Source organism: Lissotriton helveticus, chromosome 3_2 (genome assembly GCF_964261635.1).
Source record: "Lissotriton helveticus chromosome 3_2, aLisHel1.1, whole genome shotgun sequence".
NCBI lineage: Eukaryota > Metazoa > Chordata > Amphibia > Caudata > Salamandridae > Lissotriton > Lissotriton helveticus.
The window spans coordinates 463,206,670-463,228,130 of NC_136062.1; the positions used below are offsets into that span (position 1 = coordinate 463,206,670).

Below are 21,461 nucleotides of genomic sequence, written 5' to 3' on the forward strand. Positions count from 1 at the left end.
GAGAAGTTGTATGGGTGAGTGAGTGTCTGTATTACTGTGCCGGTGATTGAGTTCATATGTCAGTATGGGTGAGTAACTGAGTATGTGGAAGGCAGCATACTTGAGTGATGAGGTATATGAGTGACTGTATGTGTGAGTGAGTGAATGTGAGAGTGGCTATATGGATGAGTGCAAGCTTCTGTCAGTGACTGTATAGCCGAGTGAGTATGTGTTACTATTTGTATGAGTAAGTAATGGGTGAGTATGTTAATGTTTGGGTGAGTAAAAGTCTGTATGATTGACTGTATAGATGAGTGTCTAGGTGTGTGAGTAGTTCTATGGGTGACTCACTCAGTGTGTAAGCGCATGTGTGTCTGTATGAGTGGACATGTCAATGGCTGTATTAGTGAGTTAGTGGGTCTATGTGTGGCATTATGGGTGAGCAAGTAGATGTGTGTGTAGATCAATTAATCAGTGAGTGGGTGTGTAAGTACTGGTATGGTACTGTGAATGGGTTTATGAATAGTTGTGTGGGAGTGACAGTGGATGTATAAAAGATTCTATAGGGGTGTGAGTGAGTGCATCAGAGATGCGGTGGATGATGGCATCCCCGATGTCATTAGTGATGTTATTTGAGATGTCATCAGTGATGTCATCAGTGATGTCACTGTCCATGTCATGACTGATGGAATATGTGAGGTTATAAGCAGTGCATTACGGGTGCACGTGTCAACGTTAGCTCAACCTAACTATAACGTCCCTGAAATCTGTGTTTTTTCCAGTGAATTTCTAAGGTTTTTTAAATGCTATGTTCTTACTTTAATGTCCCTGAAACCTATGGTTTTTTCAGTGAATTTCTAAGGTTTTTTTAAATGCTAATTTCTAACTATAATGTCCCTGAAACCTGTGTTTTTTTCAGTGAATTTCTATGTTTTTTTTAACTAGCAGTTGTGTTTGCAGAGTGGTGGAGAAAGGGGGCTTAGTCTCCAACCAGTGCGCAGGAATTTTGCTGCTTAGGACTTACAGGAGGTACCAGGAAGGATTCTTGGCCCCCAAGGTCCATCAAAAGTAAAGTGGACTTCATCCCCCAACCAGTAGTGCGCCAGGAGGTATGTTTGCAGAGTGGTGGAAAAAGGGGGCCATGAACTCCAAAAACCTATTACAATCCCACTGTGTGGGACCTACTGGTGGTAACAGGAGGGGTAGCTGCCCCCCAAGGATGTACTTGGGGACCAACTACTCCTCCTATTACCTTCAGTAAGTCCCACACAGCAGGATTACTGAGTTCTGATACCAGGCCAAGCCCCCACTCCATGTGTCCACCACTCTGCAAATGCGCCTCCTGAAACTATGAGAGAGAGAGACAGGGCGAAAGAGAGGTGGGTGACAGAGCGAGGGGCAGAGAAGCAGGGATTGAGGGCCAGAGGAGAAGGACATAGAGAGATTTTAACACACAGTTGTAAAATTATTTGCACCATTATTGGGTCGCATTCTGAAATATATGCATTGAGATTCCAATAGGCTCAAATAAAATATTCCTGCAGCATGCCAAGTGACTTTGGTCAAACCCATGACCTGTTCCTGCACCCAGTATAAATCAACATTCATATTAACCGAGAGAGCTTTAACCACCATCCGATTCGACCTTAAACGTGCACCTGTCTTAAGATTCAGATAGAACAGTCCTTTACTGTGAGCTTGAACCAAATGTAACCTTTCACAAGAGAGAGTTGTGGGGTGATCTCGATTCTTTCACGGTTGTTAAAGAGTGGGTCGCACTAGTGATAATATGTACAGTGTGAAAGCACCTAGTTGGTATTTTTGTGTTTTATACACTTGTGAAGTGATTCCCTCTACACAATAAATGTCACACGCCCACCAGTACAATTTTTTTAACATGAATCCCCTTTGAGATTACTCCCATGTGCTACTATTGTAGGCTAGGAAGACACACACAGCACATTATTAAGTCAATCAGTAAACCAGAACATAATCCATATATCACAAAGCTGAATATGGAAATGGACAGAAAGAAGTATATCTTCATTTACATCCAGGCCTTTTTGATTCCCATGTCCTAGACTAATATTCACATGAACTCACAGTGAGATGGTAAAAAGTACACATATGTCAGGGATTAAGTTTTGCTCTGTATGTTTGTATGTTCTACAGAATTAACAGAGGCTGTCTCATCACTCCAGAAACTGGCAGAGGAGAAGAGTGCAGCAACAAACAGCGTAAAATACATCTCCGCTCAAATCCTGGAATCCAACAAAGGTAAGAGAGGCAACACTGCATAAAATGAAGAGTCCAAAACATGAACATTCCGAGTGAGTGGTGGAGAGTATTAGACATTGAAGGAAACTGGATTACTAGTTGAGGGAGGTGAAACACTACTCAAGCAGCAACCACAAATCTTCTCAGGTCGGTACACAAGCAAACCCCAAATTAACATGTAATTAACCTTCTGGTAGCTTGGCACAACGTAGACGGGCTTAACTTAGAGACAATGTCTAAAGTACATATGCAGAACATGGGCAGTAATAAAATGAAAACACAACACAAGAAAAATGCAATAAATTATTTAACACAAATCCAATTAGTAGAACCGGAGTTTTGCAGTTTTGAAGATGCAGGTAAAAGTAATGCTTAAAAGCACAAAGAGCCATCTGTGGTTATCTGGCTGCGTTGGAACAGGAAAAATTCACAAGTTCAGGCCAACCATGATGGAGCGTGGGCCAGATACAGGGACCATATTAGTTCCGCTGAACAATGTACCTCAAATCCTGGATGCGGAGCGTTGCCCCACGCAGCAGCAGTCCAGAGAAGCAATGAGGTCAGCATCAATGAAGTGTCAAGGATGCGTCTCTCAGTGGCTGTTTTGTTGAGCTGTGAGGTCTGTGAGGCCAGTTTGCATTGAGGCTGCATTGTGCTGCATCGGTTCCGACTAGCTGAGCAGCCTGTGATGCAGGTTTGCATTAAGGCTGCATCGGTTCCGATAAGGCACAGCGAAGAGCTATATCAGGTTTACGTCACGCTGCATTGGTTCTGGTGAGACAACAGCTGGGTTGGTAGAGCACCTTTATCCCCACTTCCAAGGGTCCTGCACTTGTAGGGGACCACTAACAGCAGGCAGATTGCAGGTGCCGGGTTCAAGATGGTTGGAGTCTTTTCTGTCCATGAGGCTTTGATCAGGAGGCCAGCCAACTACCATCTGTGGTCACTCTCGTGGTCGCGGGTTCATCATACAGATCCAGTCCTTCCAACTCAGAGAGCAGAATAGTAGGCCTGAAGAGTAGTCCTTCTTGCAGCAGAGAAGCATATCAGTCCTTCTTCTGAGTTTTCCACAGGTCCAGAAGAAGTGTACCGAAAAGTAGCGTATGGAGATCCACTACTTATACCTGGTGCACATTTGAAGTGGGAGATGCTTCTAGAGCTCACCCCCTACAGATGTGTCTGAAATATTCTGCCTGTCTGCCCTAGCCCCAGCTTGTGGGGGGCACAAATGACTAGTATATAAATGCTTTTTGAGTGTGCAGATGCAGATCCTGTGTGATGTGCAAGTCTGGTAGGTGACAGCTCCTTGCCCTCATCCCAACAGAAATGGCTAATTCGGCAATTCTCTCTTGTCTCACTGTCTGGGAGTAATACACAAAGTCCAACTGCCTGCTACACCCAGTCATGTGATCCAGGTTACAGGCTGCACGCACCAAATGGTTGGACAAAAAATATAAACTTTCTAAAAGTGGCATTTTCAGAATTGTGACTTAAAATCCAATTTTACCATCAAAAAAGTTTCCAATGACAGTTCTTTAGAGACCAAACTCGTTCAGATTCCTACCTGCCCCGGACTGAAAGTCATCATTTATTAAATGTAATACGGTTTCCCAGTACTATCCTATGGGGAGGTAGGCCTTGCAGGAGTGAAAAACGAAGTTAAGAGTTTTTCACTTCCAAGTCATGAAACACTTAAAAGTACATGTCCAACTTTTTAATACACTGCACTACATCCTAATCTAGAGGAGACATAAGTGTATTAAAAAGGAAAGTTCGTTTTCCAAGGTCGAAATGGCTGTTGGAAACTGCACAAACAGGCTGCAGTGGCAGGCCTGAGACATGTTTCAAAGGCTACTAAAGTGGGTGGCACAATACTTGCTGCAGGCCCACTAGTAGCATTTAATCTACAGGTCCCAGGTACATGTAGTACCACTATACTAGGGATGTACAGGTAAAATAAATGTGTCAATAGGTTGTTAGCCAAGGCTACCACTTTTTAGGGAGAGATCACCAGCACTTTAGTACTGGTTAGGAATGGTAAAGTGTGCAGAGTCCTAAGACCAGCAAAAATGAAGTCAATAGAACCAGGAAGATTGAAGGCAAAAGGTTCAGGAAAACCGTGCCAAGGATGTCAGGTCTAACAGATATGCGGAGAGGCATTCAGATGTGGGTGTGAGATGGCAAGCTTTTGCATTTAAATGCAGGTGCGACATTGGATGGCGCTGATGTGACCATCTACACAACTCATTGACAGTAGGGGAAAAATGGCTAAAAGTCCCCAATTTTCAGGACAGCATCTGAGTGTGCATCCTAGGCCATTGAGCCTTGAATGAGGGGCTCACAGAGATCAGATGTGTGCTTGTCCTATTGGCTTAAGCCGCTGGCTTTGGAACTTTCGAAACAGCTTGGAATCCTTGCACTTTTGATCCTGGGCAAATCACTTATTCTCCTCATGCCTAAGGCAAAAATAGAAATGGAAAATTTTTTGAACGCAAAAAATAATAGATAATCCTAAAGCATCCCAGATTTATTTTCTTCTATGAGGTCGCCAATGATAGGCAGATCAGCAAAGAGTCTCTTACTTTTCAGGCCGAATGGTCCCTTTCCCATCCCTGTCAGCACCGTGACAAAAAAATGTGGGTGAAGTAAGGCTTTCAAGAGGGTGTTCCCATTAAGATGGAAAAGTGATTTATACTTTTTGGAGTGTGATATACGTTTTTAAAGCAAGTGACCCCATTAATAGCACCAAAGGCTTTTTTTATGGCAGACAGGTGACTAAAAGTAGCAAGCATTGGCAAAGCCAATAGGTTTTGCCTTTGTGATCTACTGGCTTTGCCAACGGTTTATAGCCATGCTGCACTGATGCCCAAATGCAATCCCCACCAGCCTGTGAATGGAGCCATACACCGGCTGGTGTGGAGGTAGCATCGTAATACGGTGGATGGTGCCTGTTAGACACCACCAACATATTGTTGATGCAGGGAAAGTCCGCCAGACAATCATAACGATTTCCTGTGGGAACCCGTGGCAGACAGACTGCGTCTGCCAGCACACCTCCCGCCATTGTAATTTGGCAGGCGGAGAAGTGCTTTATGATGGCGGTAATCAGCCCTATAGTTTTGCAGAAGGCGCATGTTGAACGGGGCAGCTCCTCCACTGTGGCGGAGAAGCGTCAGCCCTCATGCCAGCACCCACAAAAATGTGAAAAATAAAATGATAATAAAACTGATTTAAAACCCGTTTTATTATCAATTTATTTTTCTTGTACCAAGTATTGGGGTGGGGTCAATGTAATGACAGGCACTGAGGGGAAGTGGTAGATGCACAGCCTTCACTGCGCATGCCGGCCGTCTCAGGCCAGCCAAACGCACATGTGCAATCTCTAATCCCAGCTGCATTGCTGGGTTGGAGAGAGCATGCACAGGCTCCCAGTTTGTCCAGGAGCACAAATCATCAGGCCAACCCTGAAGCAGCTCTTATTCATTAGAGCAGCTTCCGGATTGGCCACAGTGCAGTCTGGGAGCCTGTGCTTGTCTGTAGTGGAAAGGAGTGGAGCAGGAGAGCGTGACACGACCCTGAAGAGCGGCAGCTGCAGGTAAGTCCTTTTTTATTTTTTTTATTTCTCTCCCTCGTCTCATATCCACCCCGCTCCCCCGCCCCGCCCCATTTGCCTGACACGACTCACTCCTGAAATTGAAGCAGTGTTTTGATTAGCAATATGATGCGGCCCAAGCAAATAAAATGCACAATAAGTAAGTAATGCATATGAACAAAACTCCTTGCCAGTTGGCAGCAAGCCTAACTGCCTTCCCTAAGAGAAAAATTAATGATTCTCAGGTAGATGGCTAAAAAATGTTGGCACAGCACCACAAGGAATAAAGCCTTTAGAACGTTGTTTTTACCATGTTGTGCCTTTAAAACAAATCCTTTACCATGCCTTTACCACACACATCTTTACTACACATATGGCTTTACCACGCAAGGTAAGTACATTTAGGATAAGTATCTATGTGTATGTTACAGAGTGTTGGGAGCCACTCTGTAGTTATAGGTAGGATTCGCACAGGTAGGAATTCCTTGGATTAAAGACCGATAATAACTTTGCACCAGTTTGACAAATCTCCTAAAGACCTTGTAGACCTATAGTTTTTATTTACATAGGCGGATAATGCAAAGTTTTGGCGTAACTAGGCAAGGGGTTGGAAAGCAAAAAGGGGGGGACAAAAATGTGTTTTTTCACCAAATGCATTTTCTATAGACTTTGTACTAACACGTAGCGGCCAAACAGTCAGTCAGAGTTACATGAAATTTGGTCGGATTATATATTACGGTGTGCAGAGGATACTTTTTGGTAAGCAGGGTAAGTGTTGTTAAAGTTATAAGTGATTAAAACTTAATGAAATATCACAACATTTCTCAAAACTACCACCATAAATGAAAATGACTAGGCATTATGTGCTTCGTTATTGACTGCCTTTACAAAATTTAAAGTCAACCATGTTTTAAACGCACTTTGGCTGTGTTCCGGGTTAAGGACTGTGACCTAGGTAAGTAGTAGCTTTTATATTTTTTCCCTACCTATTACCACTTTATTAAAGTATGAAAAACTATTTATGCGTATATATATAGCTTTTCTTTTCACTTTTGTAATGTATTGCCTTTCAAATGTTTATCGTCACGTAATCTAATTTGCATTAGACTTTACTTTGGCCCATTCAGGGCGTGATAGTGGGTAATGTTAGTGGGAATATTGACTTGCATAAAATGTACATAGCCCATTTGTGGGCATTATGGTAATTGCCATTTTTTGATCGATTCTGATCCAGAATGTATAGAGCCATAAATTCATTGTGTTTACACAGTTGTATATTCTCGACCCTTTCAAAGATGGCGACCGCGTTTACTTCTAATGGTCCTATCTTTGTGTCATGCACTATTACCACGTGATGATTTAAAAGGCATCGAGGCTTTGCGGCACTTTGTTGTTTTGAACACTGACGAAGGCCGAGTGCCGGAAGCGCGTTGTGAACAAATAAAAACTTAATCGTGTATTTACTCCTGAGTGCTGCTACCTGATTCCCGGAATTGACGGGGAGGGACTGTTGGAGCAGATATATATATATATATATATATATATATATATATATATTACATATTACCTACTGACGGTCGTCAGTAGGTATATATAGTTAGGACCTAGTTTCCATAGAAAATCCGCAACATTCTATTGGGAATAACTTTGGCGCTGGTTGATGAATCTTCGCAAATTTCTCAAAGAAGATGGCCCGCTCCGCTCCTCTCCTTCCCTGAAAGTTTTGGGGGGATTAGTCAAGTGGGGGCTGAGAAAAAAGGGGGGGTCCCAAAACGTGTTTTCCCCATGTTAATTTCCACAGGACCTTTAGACACGGCTACAGCTTGAACCGCTGAACGGAATTACACCAAACTTGTCAAAATGGTAGTGTCTGGTACGCAGATCACGCTTTTGGTTAAATAGTGTAAATCCCTCCCGTAGTTCCTGAGAAAATTAAAAGAGAAAACAATTATATATCTGCCCCCATGCGATTTTTCGGGGGGGGGCCTTGGGGGGCTTCTCTCTTTTATTTTAATCTTTTTATTTTAATATCGAGGGTGCCCACCCCTCGTTTTGCCCCCCAAGATCACCGCCGCGGCCCAAGCCGCCTCAAGATGGCCGCCACCTGGTTGTGGGCGGGGCCGGGAGGACGTGGTTTCCGCTTCCCCCTGCCTGGTGTCCGGTCACCCGTGCCGAGGGGGAGACCGGGTGATGCTGGCCTGAGGAAGAAGTGTGGGCTGGTGCAGGGCTCCCGTGTGCTGAGGGAGCCCCGGGAGAAGAGGAGACGCCGCCAGCGGGCCCCCGTGGTGTTGGGAGAGCAGTGGCGTAGGTAGGTTGGTGCGGGGGTGCGGCACCATTGTTGAGGCGGCCGCGGACACTGTTGTATGAATCACCTTGCACTGAGGTAAGATGTTAGCATGAAGCTCTCACTTGGTTCTGCTGGTTTGAGGTCTGTCACTCAGATGTACTGACATGCTGCTGGCGGCTCTGTAGTGCCTCCTGCTGTTAGCGGTTCAGGTTCATTCTGCACAGCCGCCAGGTGAATGCCTGTCACGCAGATTACAGAAGAGCCGGAAGCCTACTGCACAGATCACAGAAGTTGCTGAGATCCCGGCTAAGGGTTGCGTCATACTGTAGTGCTCAAAAAGGCTGCATAGCTGCATAGCACTCCTATGGGGCAGTTGCTGGGTGAAAGCTTGTCACGCAGCCTAAAAGCAGAGTGACCAACAACACGGCTCATGGTCAAACTGGCTTTCATGCACCAATTCGGGAAAGCCGGAAGGCTTACAGCTCAAAGAGAAGTTCCAAAGCCGAAAATTCAGAGGTTTGAGGCTTTGAGAAAAGTTACAGAGAGAACAATAAGGAGATTGCACACAATATTGCTGCATGATTCACAAAAGCAGGACAGCGATAAGTATAGACCTCACTGGTGAATGCAGCAGTAGTTAACATTAGTCAGCTGATGATATCCTGCCTCATTCAGAGCAAAACTGCCACTTCCGCCTATAACGGAGCCCGTCGGGTTCTTATGACTTTCATTACCCTTCACCGCACATCGTTTTCGTTGGCACCCTGGGAACCCTATTTGCTTGCACTATGCCTTAGTCATTATTTTACACTTGTTGCATGCATTGCGCTTTTGAACTAGAATATGGCTCCCTGTTTGCCCGTATCACTTTGGATTGTCATCCCGCACTTACTCATATTGTTTTTCACCCGATGCACGTCTTGCACCTTTGTTCTTGTTTTGGACCCATCACTAAACATTATGCTTTCTGTTTACTTTTGGAGACAGGTTTATCTTTATTACTTGCTAGCACATGCGCTCTCTATATTGCCTTTTATTTTTTATGTGCTTCTGTTCCTCTATTTTTTTCTGCAAAGGTTCAACATTTGTTTGGGCTACGAGCTAGCTGGTTCGACTATGGCATGATTAGTCCCAAAATGTGCCATTGGTGTCTGGTGGGCCACACTGCTCTCTGGTGCCTTTTATCACCCGGGTCATTCCCTGTGAGTTTGGAGCTACTGACGAGTACTCCCTAGGGCCTACAACTAGTGGGGTGGACTCTTCACTGAGACCAACTAACAATAGCCCTAAAGTGGAGACAGGCTTATCTTCATGAAAACTATTACATTTTCCAAATTTCCAAACTCCAAGTCAGTTCACAGTTCCTCTGCATAGTTACTGATTCACTGTTCAACAACTGCCACTATGTGGTATTTGTTTTGTATTTATTTATGTGTAGGTGCAAGGTTGTGTGCCTGCAGTCTAGCATAGGGTGTGTACTTGGAGAGTAACGTTCAGTACAAAATACTATGCTTAAACGTATGTTAAAATGTCCCCCACATTGGATGTGTGCTGCCATAAACTGTTGCTATTTTGTGGAGCAAAACCCTGTCTACCATTGTTAGTAGATAGGGCTTTACGTCAAAACCTACAGGTGAATGCATGGGAACACCCATGTACCACCTATGGCACGCCCCAATTTTGCAAAGTAGCTCAATGTAGTTCATAGCTGAGAAGTGTAAAATTAGCTTATAAGAATAGCTATTTTAAATAGGCAGTACATTCTGCTTTCTAAAACTTCCCCTCTTGAGTACAGATTATGGAAGGCTGGTGACTATTTTAAAAAGTGGTGCAGAATTGTATTGTATTGCATTTTGTTGTGTTATCTGCGCCTGGAATGGATGGGGCCAAAAGACAAATACTTGGTGCAAAATAAAGCTTCCTTTTTTAGAGCAGTAGCAGTCAGTACCAGGGAACAACTGCCTGCTTCGTTCAAATGGCGGCGACCAATGGGTACTAAACATGTATCCCACAGAGAACAACTGCCAAATTAAAAATAATTAACATCTGCAGAGAGGAGCGAGAGGCCAACAAATACCATGCCCTCGCAACACATTTACATGTCTCCTTGCAAACTGGAAAGTGGGCGCAACGTGTAAAAATTGCACTGTGGACATTAGACAAGGCAAATATTTTTCCGTTCCTACATTGCATTTGAGACTTTCATTTGCTAAGACAACTTGTCCACAATCTTGAGTGCGGGAAAGTACTGTGTGGCCCAGCTGGTCTAGCGGAGTTTCCAGGCACGCTGCAAAGTGTGTGCCCTAGGGCTGGGCCGGTCCAAAAATTGGATCCCGAGGGCTGCTCAGGTGGTCCCACAAGGATATTAACATATTTAAACCTTATCCGCTAATAGAATTAGTATTTTAAAAACCTTGTAAATTCACTGAAAAAAACATATGTTTCAGGCCTTATATAGTTAGGAATTAGCATTTAAAAAACCTTTGAAATTCACTGAAAAAACCATAGGTTTTAGGCCTTATATAGTTAGGAATTAGCATTTAAAAAACCTTGAAAATTCACTGAAAAAACCATAGGTTTCAGGCCTTATATAGTTAGGAATTAACATATAAAAAACCATTGAAATTGCTCCTATATAGTTAGTTGGACTAACTATATTTAGCGGACCCGCAATCCACTGCTGATGATGTCACATATTACATCATTCATGACATGGTCAGTGACATCACTGATGACATCACTGATGACATCTCAAATGACATCACTGATGACATCACTGATGACATCTCATTTGACATCACTGATGACATCACTGATTACATCATTCATGTGATAATACAATGCACCTCCTCACACTCTAATATAACCTTTGATACACCCAGAGTTAAATATAGACTACCATTCTTGAAACCATTGACACACCAATACCAGTTACTACATAGGCACTCACTGATTCCAAGGTCTACACACATATCCACTCATTCACCAATACAATCACTCATACATACAGTCACTCATCAATGCAACACTATCATATGCACTCATACACCTATGCAGACACTCACACACTGCTACTCATCCATGGAGTTACTCACACACCTAGTCAGTCATGTAAAGAATCAACCACACTTCCATTTCCTCATCTATATAGTTATACACACAACACCTTACTTATTCAAACATATACTAACACATACTTACTCTCTTATACAATCACTGATGCAAGTACACATTGATCTGCACAGAGTCACACACATCCCAGCCAGCCACACACACTCTCAGTCTCCCATACAAATACTTGGGCAACCAATCAATAACCCATATAGCCAGTCATATAGCTACTGATCAACACATGCAGCAGCTTACACAACAACAGACATACTGATGCACACATTCACACAGGTTATTCACTAACCTATGCATTCAGTAAGACACATTTAATCACTCACTCATACAGTCAGTCACGCACCTACTAAATCCTTCATCCAGACACTTATACATCCACTCATTCTTCAATATGTAAAACATATTTAAACTTTACAGAAAAACACAGTCACTGGATGATGTCATCAGTGATGTCAAATGAGATGTCATCAGTGATGTCATTTGAGATGTCATCAGTGATGTCATCAGTGATGTCACTGACCATGTCACGAATGATGTAATATGTGACATCATCAGCAGTGGATTGCGGGTGCGCCAAATATAGTTAGTCCAACTAACTATATAGGAGCAATTTCAATGGTTTTTTATATGTTAATTCCTGACTATATAAGGCCTGAAACCTATGGTTTTTTTAGTGAATATATATATATATATATATATATATATATATATATATATATATATATATATATATATATATATATATATATATATATATATATATATATATATATTGATGCCAATCCTGTTGAACACAATGAATAAAACAGGCGCTGACTCCGTGGGTAAAGGTTCTTTCAAGGATAAGTGTTGATTCCTCTGTGATGGATGACACGTTTCGGCGGACGTGTCCGCCTTGCTCACAACATCGCTAATCACTAAATATATATATATTTCTAAAAAGTCATGTAGTACTGCAGTACTAGCTAGGAAGTACTGCGGTACTTACGGAAAAATCCGGAAAAAAATAATATGTAAAAAAGTTTAATACACTTTACTACATTATATTTGACCAATATAATGTACCACAGTATATTTACATTGTTTTACAGTTACTTTTTTAAGTAGGATCTTTCTGGCATAGATACTCCCACTTTTTGCCAGGTGTCAGTGTGTTTTTACTGTAGTTCACTGGGATCCTGGGAACCAGGACCCCAGTGGCAGTGCTCTTGCCACAAAATTCTAAGGTAAGTACTTGGTACACCCAACAATTGGCATACTGGGGTATCATTATAAGTCCTTGGTATATGGTACTGAGGTAGCCAGGGCATCGGTATGCCATCCATGGGAGCCCATGAAAACTGTGTCTGGAGAGCTGCATTGCAGTCTGCGTGAAATGGTGCTTGCACCTTTCATTTTCAATATAAGGTCTCCCTTACATCCCGGACTCTACACTTCTAACCTACCCTATCAATTAACCCTAAGGTAGGCCCTTCAGTCTTGTGGTAGGGTGCTTTGTTCTAATTGAATGGGTACCCATGCAAGAGTAGAAGTACACCTACAAACCCTGGGTTCCATTTCCTGGAGTTTGTAAATGTGGTACAGCTATTATAAGGTATGTAGTAGACACTGGCAAGTCAAGATGTCTAACTACATAATGAATGCGCCGATCATGGTCATGTTTGGTATCAAACATGTTGGAATCATGCACCTACTGAGTCAAGTGTTAGTTGTATGATTCCATATACTAGGGGGCTCCTTATATGGGAAACAACCTTTACAACGCAACTTTTACAACGCACTACCATTACAACAAAACGTTTACAATGCAAGATCCATTACACCGCATGTCATTACAACGCAGTCATTACAACACATACCATTACAATGCATACCATCACAATGCATGTCATTACAACGCAGTCGTTACAACGCATACCATTACAATGCATACCATCACAACGCATAGTACCCTTATACTATCCAACACTTACCCTACTGTTGCACCCCCTGGAGTTAGAATAGTAATTTTTACCCCAACACTATCTAACACTTACCCTACTGTTGCACCCCCTGGAGTTAGAATAGTAATTTTTACCCCTACACTATCCAACATTTACCCTACTGTTGCACCCCCACCTGGAGTTAGAATAGTAATTTTTACCCCTATACTATCCAATACTTACCATACATGCAATGTAATGGTATGCGTTGTAATGGTATGCGTTGTAAAGGTAGTATGCATTGTAATGGAATGCGTTGCAATGATAGTTTTAGAAAATTCGTTGTAATGGAATGCGTTGTAAAGGATGTTGCGTTGTAAAAATGCGTTGTAAAGGCATGCATTGTAAAAGTATGCGTTGTAACGTCATACGAGCCCCCCCAACATTCCTGGGAAGCCTTACAGGGTCTGACTGCCGGCCTGTGCAGTATTGTGTATTTTTTTAATATATGTGTTACGTTGTTGTAGTTTCAATTTTATTTTAATAACATTTTGTGTTTCTTAGTTCTGTAGCGGATTGTGGGTTTATTGTGGAATAGGGCGGGAAGTAATTTAATTATAATACATTAATTATTATTTTTTATGTATTTATTTGATTGAGGTTGAGTGTTAACTGTGGGAAGTAATTTATTTTACTTAATTATTAATTGGTTGTTAATTAATATTAATTAATTGATTGGTAATTAATTATGGTAATTGTGTAATTTTTTGAGCTGCTCGTTGTGGGGTTGGTGGGAAGTAATATATTTGTGATTAATTCATTAGTTGTTAATTTAAATTAATTAATTGATTGAAAATGAATTATGGAAATTGTGTAATTAATTTTAGGTGCGGGGTTAAGGGTGGGAAGTAATGTTGCCTAATTCATAAATAATTAGTTGTTCATTTATATTAATTAATTGACTGTAAATTAATTATGGAAATTGTGTAATCAATTTTGTGTGCTGGTTGTGGTGTTCATAAAAGTAAAAGTTGGGAAGTAATTTATGTTTAATTAATCAATAACGTGTTAATTATTAATTAATTGAAAAATACGTTTGGAAATTGTGTAATTAATTTTAGTTGTGGGTTGTGGGGTTTATAGGGTTATGATCATTGATCATTAATATTAATTAATTATTTGATATTTAGTTAGTGCAATTGTTTATATTTTCTGTGTGTGGGTTTAACTATTATAGGAGTAAAGGATGGGGAGTAAAAAAAATGTACTTACATTTTAATTAGCTGTTAAATACTATTAGTTTTTTAATTGAAGATCAGTTTTAATTATGTAATTCATTCATTATTTTACAATTTAATTTTAGCTGTGGGTTGTGGGATTATAGATGTAAAGTGTGGGAAGTGAATTCATTTTTATGACTTTCAATGTGTGTTTTAATTAATAATTTACTTTACTTTAATTGGTAATTATATAAGTTAATTATGAAAGTACATTTTTTTTAAATTTAAAAAAAGTAAATTTATTTATTAATTAATGTTTTTGTTTCTAATACATTTCTAATTAAAAATATTTAATTGAAAGTTTAAATATTATTTTATATTTTATTTAATATAATATTTGTAGGTAGTTGTCATGTGTATTTAACATTATATTATGTTTTTAAATTTCTTATATTAAAGAAATTAGTATTTCCATTTTTAACATATTTACATTTTTTTACTTATTTTGTTTTTTAAATATATTTTGTTTGTTTTTAATTTTGAACTAACTGGAATGAGAATAATAATTGTTACCCCTCCGCAATCCAACACTTTCTCTACTGTTACTGCAGAACAGAGCTGGCTCTATGGGGTGGGGTGTGGAGGAGGTGCTGAAAGCCTGGAGCTCTAGGGCCCTAGGCCAGCGCCCACTTTGCCCATGCCTATAAATGTCTCTGGGTTACCAAACAAATGTTACGGGTTGTCCCTAAAGAAAGGGTTTGGGGGTTTTGCTTAGTAGTTGGGAGAAGATGTTTGTACTAACTGGAATGAGAATAATAATTGTTACCCCTCCGCAATCCAACACTTTCTCTACTGTTGCACTGATTAGAGTGGGAATGGTAAATTTTATCCCGCCACTATCCAACATTTTCCCTACTGTTGCACTCACTGGAGAGGGAATAGTAATTTTTACCGCTTCCCTATCCAACACTGTCCCTACTGTTACAATTATTGGAGTGGGAATAGTAATTTTTACCCCTCCGCAATCCAACAATTTCCCTACTGTTGCACTCACTAGAGTGGGAGTAGTAATTTGTACCCCTCCACTATACAACACTTTCCCTATTGTTACACTCACTGGAGTGGGAATAGGAATTTTTACCCCTCCACTATCTAACACTTTCCCAACTGTTGCACTGACTGGGTGGGAACAGTAATTTGTACCCCTCCGCAACCCTACACATTCACTACTGTTGAACTCATTGCAGTGGGAATAGTAATTTTTACCCCTCAGCTATTCAAAACTTTCCCTACTGCTACATTTATTGGCTTGGGAATAGTAATTTTTTTACCTGTCCACTATCCAACACTATCCCTACTGTTACACTCACTGAAGTGGGAATAGTATTTATTACCCACTGCTGTCTAACACTTTCCCTATTGTTTCACTCACTGGAGTGGGAATAGTAATTTTTACCCCTCCGCAATCCAACACTTTCCCTACTGTTGCACTTACTGGAATAAGAATAGTGATTTTTACCCCTCCGCTAGCCAACACTTTCCCTACTGTTGCACTGACTGGAGTAGGAAATTTAAGTTTCATGATTTTTAAATAGTTTAATATTTTAATTTATAATGAAATGTTCTTTAATTACATTTTCTGTTAATTGTGTATATATTTATATATATATATTTGTAAATTTATATATAATTTTAAAATTATTTAAAAAATGTAATAGTTTATTAATAGTTCTAAAGTAAAAAATATGTATATAATCATTTTTGTGTGTATGTGTTTAACTTTTGTAAATTAAGTTTATTTGTTATAATGTATATTAAATGTACTTTTTTTAATTAATTTTATTATTTATTATATTTAATGTATTGTAGTCTATTCCAGCAATCTAAACTTTAAACACAACTTTGGGGAAAGGGCTATGCAAGACCCTTGACAGCTAACCTAACAGTTTATAAATGCCTTACCTAGCAAGTATTGTGTAATTACCAAGGTAGTAGTGTTTTGGTATAGAAACCTTACTTATGACACAGTGGTAAACCAATGCAAGTCCTTATCCCAACCGCTGCACCACCAATATAGGAGGCACGGTGCAGAGGATGAAGTGAGGATGATGATCTTCGAGGGATGATTTGCTGTTGGCTAGGGCTTTTTGTAGCCCCTGGAGTGCAGAACTAACAAGCATTGGCAATGGCAAGTTGACGCAGTGCACAAGGGTTTGGTCCAAGTGGCTTAGACGAGGGATTCTGTCTTACAAAATGGCTGAGAAGACAGGTCAAGCCTCTATGGAGCTATAGAACCAACACCTGTGTTTCTGGGCCTCAGTAAGGCCGTAGAACGACAGGAGAAGCAGACCAGCAAGCTTCATTTTGGTGCATGCAGATGCAGGGGACTGACTCCTTCACTCCAAGGAATAATACTTCAGATGTCCTTGATGCCCTCAGGCCTTCTGGGGAACCTAGATGAAGCACAGACACAGACAACACAGAAGACTTGAAGAACAGTGAGACCAGAAGCAGGGGAGTCTTCCTTGATGCAGTCTTGGTTCAGTCAAAGTCCAATGAAGTTCAAGTGTCTAGATGATCGAAGAATGTCTTGGTTACAGAGGTTTGTCTTGTTCCACAATTAATTTAAGTCCCACCCTTAGGTGAACCCTTAAGTACCCTAGGGAATGGATTTGAACGACTCAGGGTCCCTCACAGAGGAGGAGCTGGACAGACGGGAGGATACTTCCTTGTCCTTTGTCCAGTTTCGCACCCGATCAGGAACCAAGGGTTCCTGACCTGGCTGAAACCAGAGTATGCAATGAGGACACCAAATGTGCTCTTCAAAGTAGTCTGGTGGTGCTGCAAACCACCCCAACCCCAACCTAATACACTAAGTTCTATCTGGGAGGTGGTCACACCTCCCTGTGACAGGAAACCTATTGTTCTAGCTTCACCTGCTCAGCTCAGCAGCAGGAGGGCAGAATCATGTCTGTGGTCGGCAGCAGCACTAGCTTGTTGGCAGACCCTGAAAGGCTTTTACCGGGAGTACAGGAGGGTGCCCTGAAGGAGCCCCTCAGTAGTTGGGATCATACTTCCAGCAAACTAGCCATACACTACTATCTTCAGTAGGGCATATACATTAGTGCATACCCTCACTACTGACCTTTAGCTTGGACCCATTAGTTTAGACATGACCCTTGGTTAAATAACCGACACACCACTTTAGGCAATTCTGGATCATCCATGGGGTTTTTAGCCCCTGGGTTGTCTATGTACTGATACACCACTTTAAGCAATTCTGGATCATACATGGGGTTTGTAGTACCCTTCTAGATCATTTACTCGAGGGCAGGTGCAATTTATGGAGCAGATAGTCACTTTTTATTTAAGTTATTTATTTATTTATATAGCTCCTGAATCGACCCCCGAAGGGGTATCTCTGCGCTTCGGATTGGCAACAGTGTCGTGGAGCTACTACAGCAGAATCAGAGACAGAAGAGAGTGGTCTTAAGCTGCTTTCTGAATTGTAGGTGATCGGGCATTGTCTCAAGTGCAGAAGGAGCTTATTCCAATAGCGGGGGCCGAGATGGAAAAGGGCCTTTCCCCCTAATCTAGCCTTCCTGATTCGGAGAACCACAAGAAGAGACTTAGATCCCGAGCGAAGAGACCTGGAAGGCAGGTAAGTTGTAAATTTCTCCGAAACATAGGTGAGACCGAGATTGAATAACACCTTATGGATGGTGCAGCAGACTTTGAACTTTACCCGTTCGCGTATTCAAAGCCAGTGGAGCTAACAAAGAAGAGGGCGGGAGGCAGTCCTGGAAAGGGCGGTGAGGACCAAACGCGCTGCAGTGTCCTGGACAACCTGCAGTCTGCTAAGCAAGGCCTCATTAGCGGAGACCAGCAGACCATTGCAGTAGTCCAGAAGGCTTAATATAAGTGCCTGAGTCAGAGTCTTCCGAGTTGAGTTGAGGAGTAACGGAAAGACTCAGCAGAGTAAGCCCAGTGTATGGAAACAGGAGCCAGCTGTCTGAGCAGCATGCGCCTTCAGAGTAAGGACTTGATCCAGATGAATGCCTAAGTTCTTAACAACGGATTTAGGGGTAGGGGGAGCACCAGGATCGGCAGGCCACCATTCAGGAATCCATAATAAGGGAGCATCTCCGAAGAGCAGAATCTTCCCAACATTACATTGGAGGAGATTGCTCTTCATCCAATGTGAAATAGCTCTCATACCAGAGGAGAAGGCTGACTGTACCGATGGAGTAAATTTATCAAAAGGAAAAAGCAGCTGTGTATCATCAGCATAGGAGATGGGGGTGAACCCATGCTTCCTCAGGAGATTGGCCAACAGAGCAACATAGATATTAAACAATGTGGGGCTCAGGCATGAGCCCTGAGGTACTCCCTTGGACAATTCCGTAGGTGCCGAACAATACAGGCCAAGATTGACGGTCTGAGAGCGAGCACTCTTGGTTCACCTTTTTGCATCCCTCTCACTGCACTGGACAGATAGCCTTGTACTGCCACTTTTCTGATCATGGGAACCATAAATACGAGCCTTGGTCGTGTGCCCATCATACATTTCAAGCTGGCCACCATAGTTTCAACCCCTTCCCTGTATTCTACAGGGACATTGTAATTTACGCAGGGTCACATGACACTGACTTTGACGGCCGATACTTACTGGACTACTCCTCCAAGATGGTGACCGTCCTGTGTCCCACAACGAGGGTTGGCGCCCCAGTGCACCATCTCAGGTGGCTCGGTCACCCTGTCCTTTGACTGCCGAAAACCGGGAAGCTGGGAACTTATCAGAGCCACAAGACAGATGGCTAGCACCTCCCGGTCCCGGCAGTGTTTGGGGTAGGCCCTCTGACAAACTCGCGATGAGAGTACATAAGTACTAACTTTTGTTGGAGGTCTTATACCCTTGATTCCTTGACCTTCATCGAATGGGTGAGCATTTGCTTGTTTAATTTTGAGACAATGGGCATACCAGTTACCATCGTAAAGTGACTAAGAACATTGTGGCACTACATAGTACGTGATGCGACTACCTCGACCCCACAGTGCATACAGTTTGGGCAACCATGCTCCAACACGGTGGACTGTGATGCTCGGTTGCAGGGGGCCGTGTCTTGTCCTGTGCAGTGTGCGGCAATATACAGTTATTCCGACGGAGTTCCATGGCATTTCCCGCTCATGACTCGTGATTCAGCTAGACTGCAACCTTGAGCTGATTGCTTTGAATAATCATCAGTCATCTATACAGGTTTTGGCACCACACGATCAGGTGTGAGCCCCTTCCTAGTGTAACTTTTACACCGCTTCTCTATCTTAGGACACTGCATTCTATAGTGTCTCTACTAGCCAGGAATCGATGCCATGAGCTATTGACCCTACTGGGGTGAATTCTCCTATTTTAGCTACTTTTCAATTACGGGCACTTTAATACCCACTGGTTTTATCTTCTTCATCTCACGCATTAACATACATGATGTATGTTTTTTGAATACTATGATGGTTTCACCACCACGTTATTAATTGTACATCGGTTGGTGAGCTAAGCAGTGGACTACTAATAGTGTCCATGTAAACATTGTGTTTTGTTTTTTGATTCTACCGGTTGTCCTATCAAAGACTTACAGGTACCACACTTATGGTGTTGCTTGTGGTCTATCACTGTTAGTATACCAGACTACCACAACAAGTGTAGATAAATTGTTTTTAGGTCCTGAAGAATTGTCGTCTAATTGACACGATGGCAAGAAACATGCTGATCTCTCTTTTTTAGAGCGCTGTTCCCTCTAGCATCACAACATGGGTGCACCGCATACATTTTTAATCAGGATGGATGCCATAGCCATTAAAATAGTTTTGATTTGGCTCCTATTCCATATTTTAATCCTTACATGGTCTAGTGACCCACATCTCTCACATCTATACTCTTCAGGTCCCGCACACCCACTGCACCAAACGGCATGGAATAAAGGATCTCCGCCAAAGAGCCCCTTATAGGGTGCCCATCAGGTATTGCAGCGCCGATCTGACAAGGAGCAGACCCTATGTTCAAGCATGACACCTAGCTGGCTGGACGTGTGAGGGTCCTAATTCCAAAAGGAGCAATTCCCATTCTTTCTTCCGGGTTTGAAGTGAGCACTGCCTCACATTTAGCCAACCTTGTCTCCTTTCTTTATTAGGAACTGCATACCATACTGCCAGCACCTGAATCACTGTTGGGGTATGATCCCAACATGTTTGATACCAAACATGACCTATTTCGGAGCAGCCATTATTTAGATAGGCATCTTGTAATGACTGATGTCCACTATATACCTTTAAATGGCTGACCGCACCTATAAAACCTTGAGAATCGAATCCGGGGTTTGAAGGGGTGACCTGCTCATGAAGGAACACCCTCACACTTGTTACCAACCCCCCTGCCATCAGGATTGAAAAGCCTGCCATAGGGGAGACTCATAGGTTTTAGGTGCAGTGACCACTGATGTAAGGAAACTTATATCTGTTGTGTGGGGTGCAAGCACCAACTCACACTGACTTCAATGGCAGGCCTGTACTTATAGTTTAAGTAGACTCTCATGGGTGACACAATACATGCTGCAGCCTATTGGGGACCCCTGGTGTACCGGTGCCCTGGATACCTAAGTACAATATACAAGGGACTTATATGAGTACTCCAGTAGCCAATTGTGGCAGTACCAAAGTACTTACCAGAGCCAATTTACGGGAGAGAGCACAGATGCTGGAGTCCTGTTTAGTAGGAACCAAGCATACTAAGTCAAAAACGTACTGACACCAAGACAAAAGTGTGGGTACCAATGAAAGCAGATTCTTTTTTCCTATAATCACATACCCCTTGCAGGGCATCTTGTGCAAGGCAAGTCTTGGGACAGGCTTGTCCCACACTTTCACAGTTGCCATATGTCTGAAGATACCAAGGAGCTTTGTCGCTCCTGTGCCACTTGCCAAGCCAGTTGTAAGACAGGTGGCACTACAAAGGCCCCCTTAATTCCACTACCAGCGGTTGGGATTCCCTTTGAAAGGTTAAGGAT

At 42.1% G+C, this 21,461-nt stretch overlaps 1 protein-coding gene across 1 annotated transcript in view; it reads left to right on the plus strand.

The window, feature by feature from the left end:
* Nucleotides 1-21,461, plus strand: part of LOC144826169 (astacin-like metalloendopeptidase) — a 272,346-nt gene that overhangs the window by 50,761 nt on the left and 200,124 nt on the right. Inside the window, exon 5 of the mRNA XM_078684563.1 lies at nt 2,143-2,256. Within this exon, the coding sequence (XP_078540689.1) occupies nt 2,143-2,256 (114 nt within the window). The remainder of the gene's footprint in view (nt 1-2,142; nt 2,257-21,461) is intronic.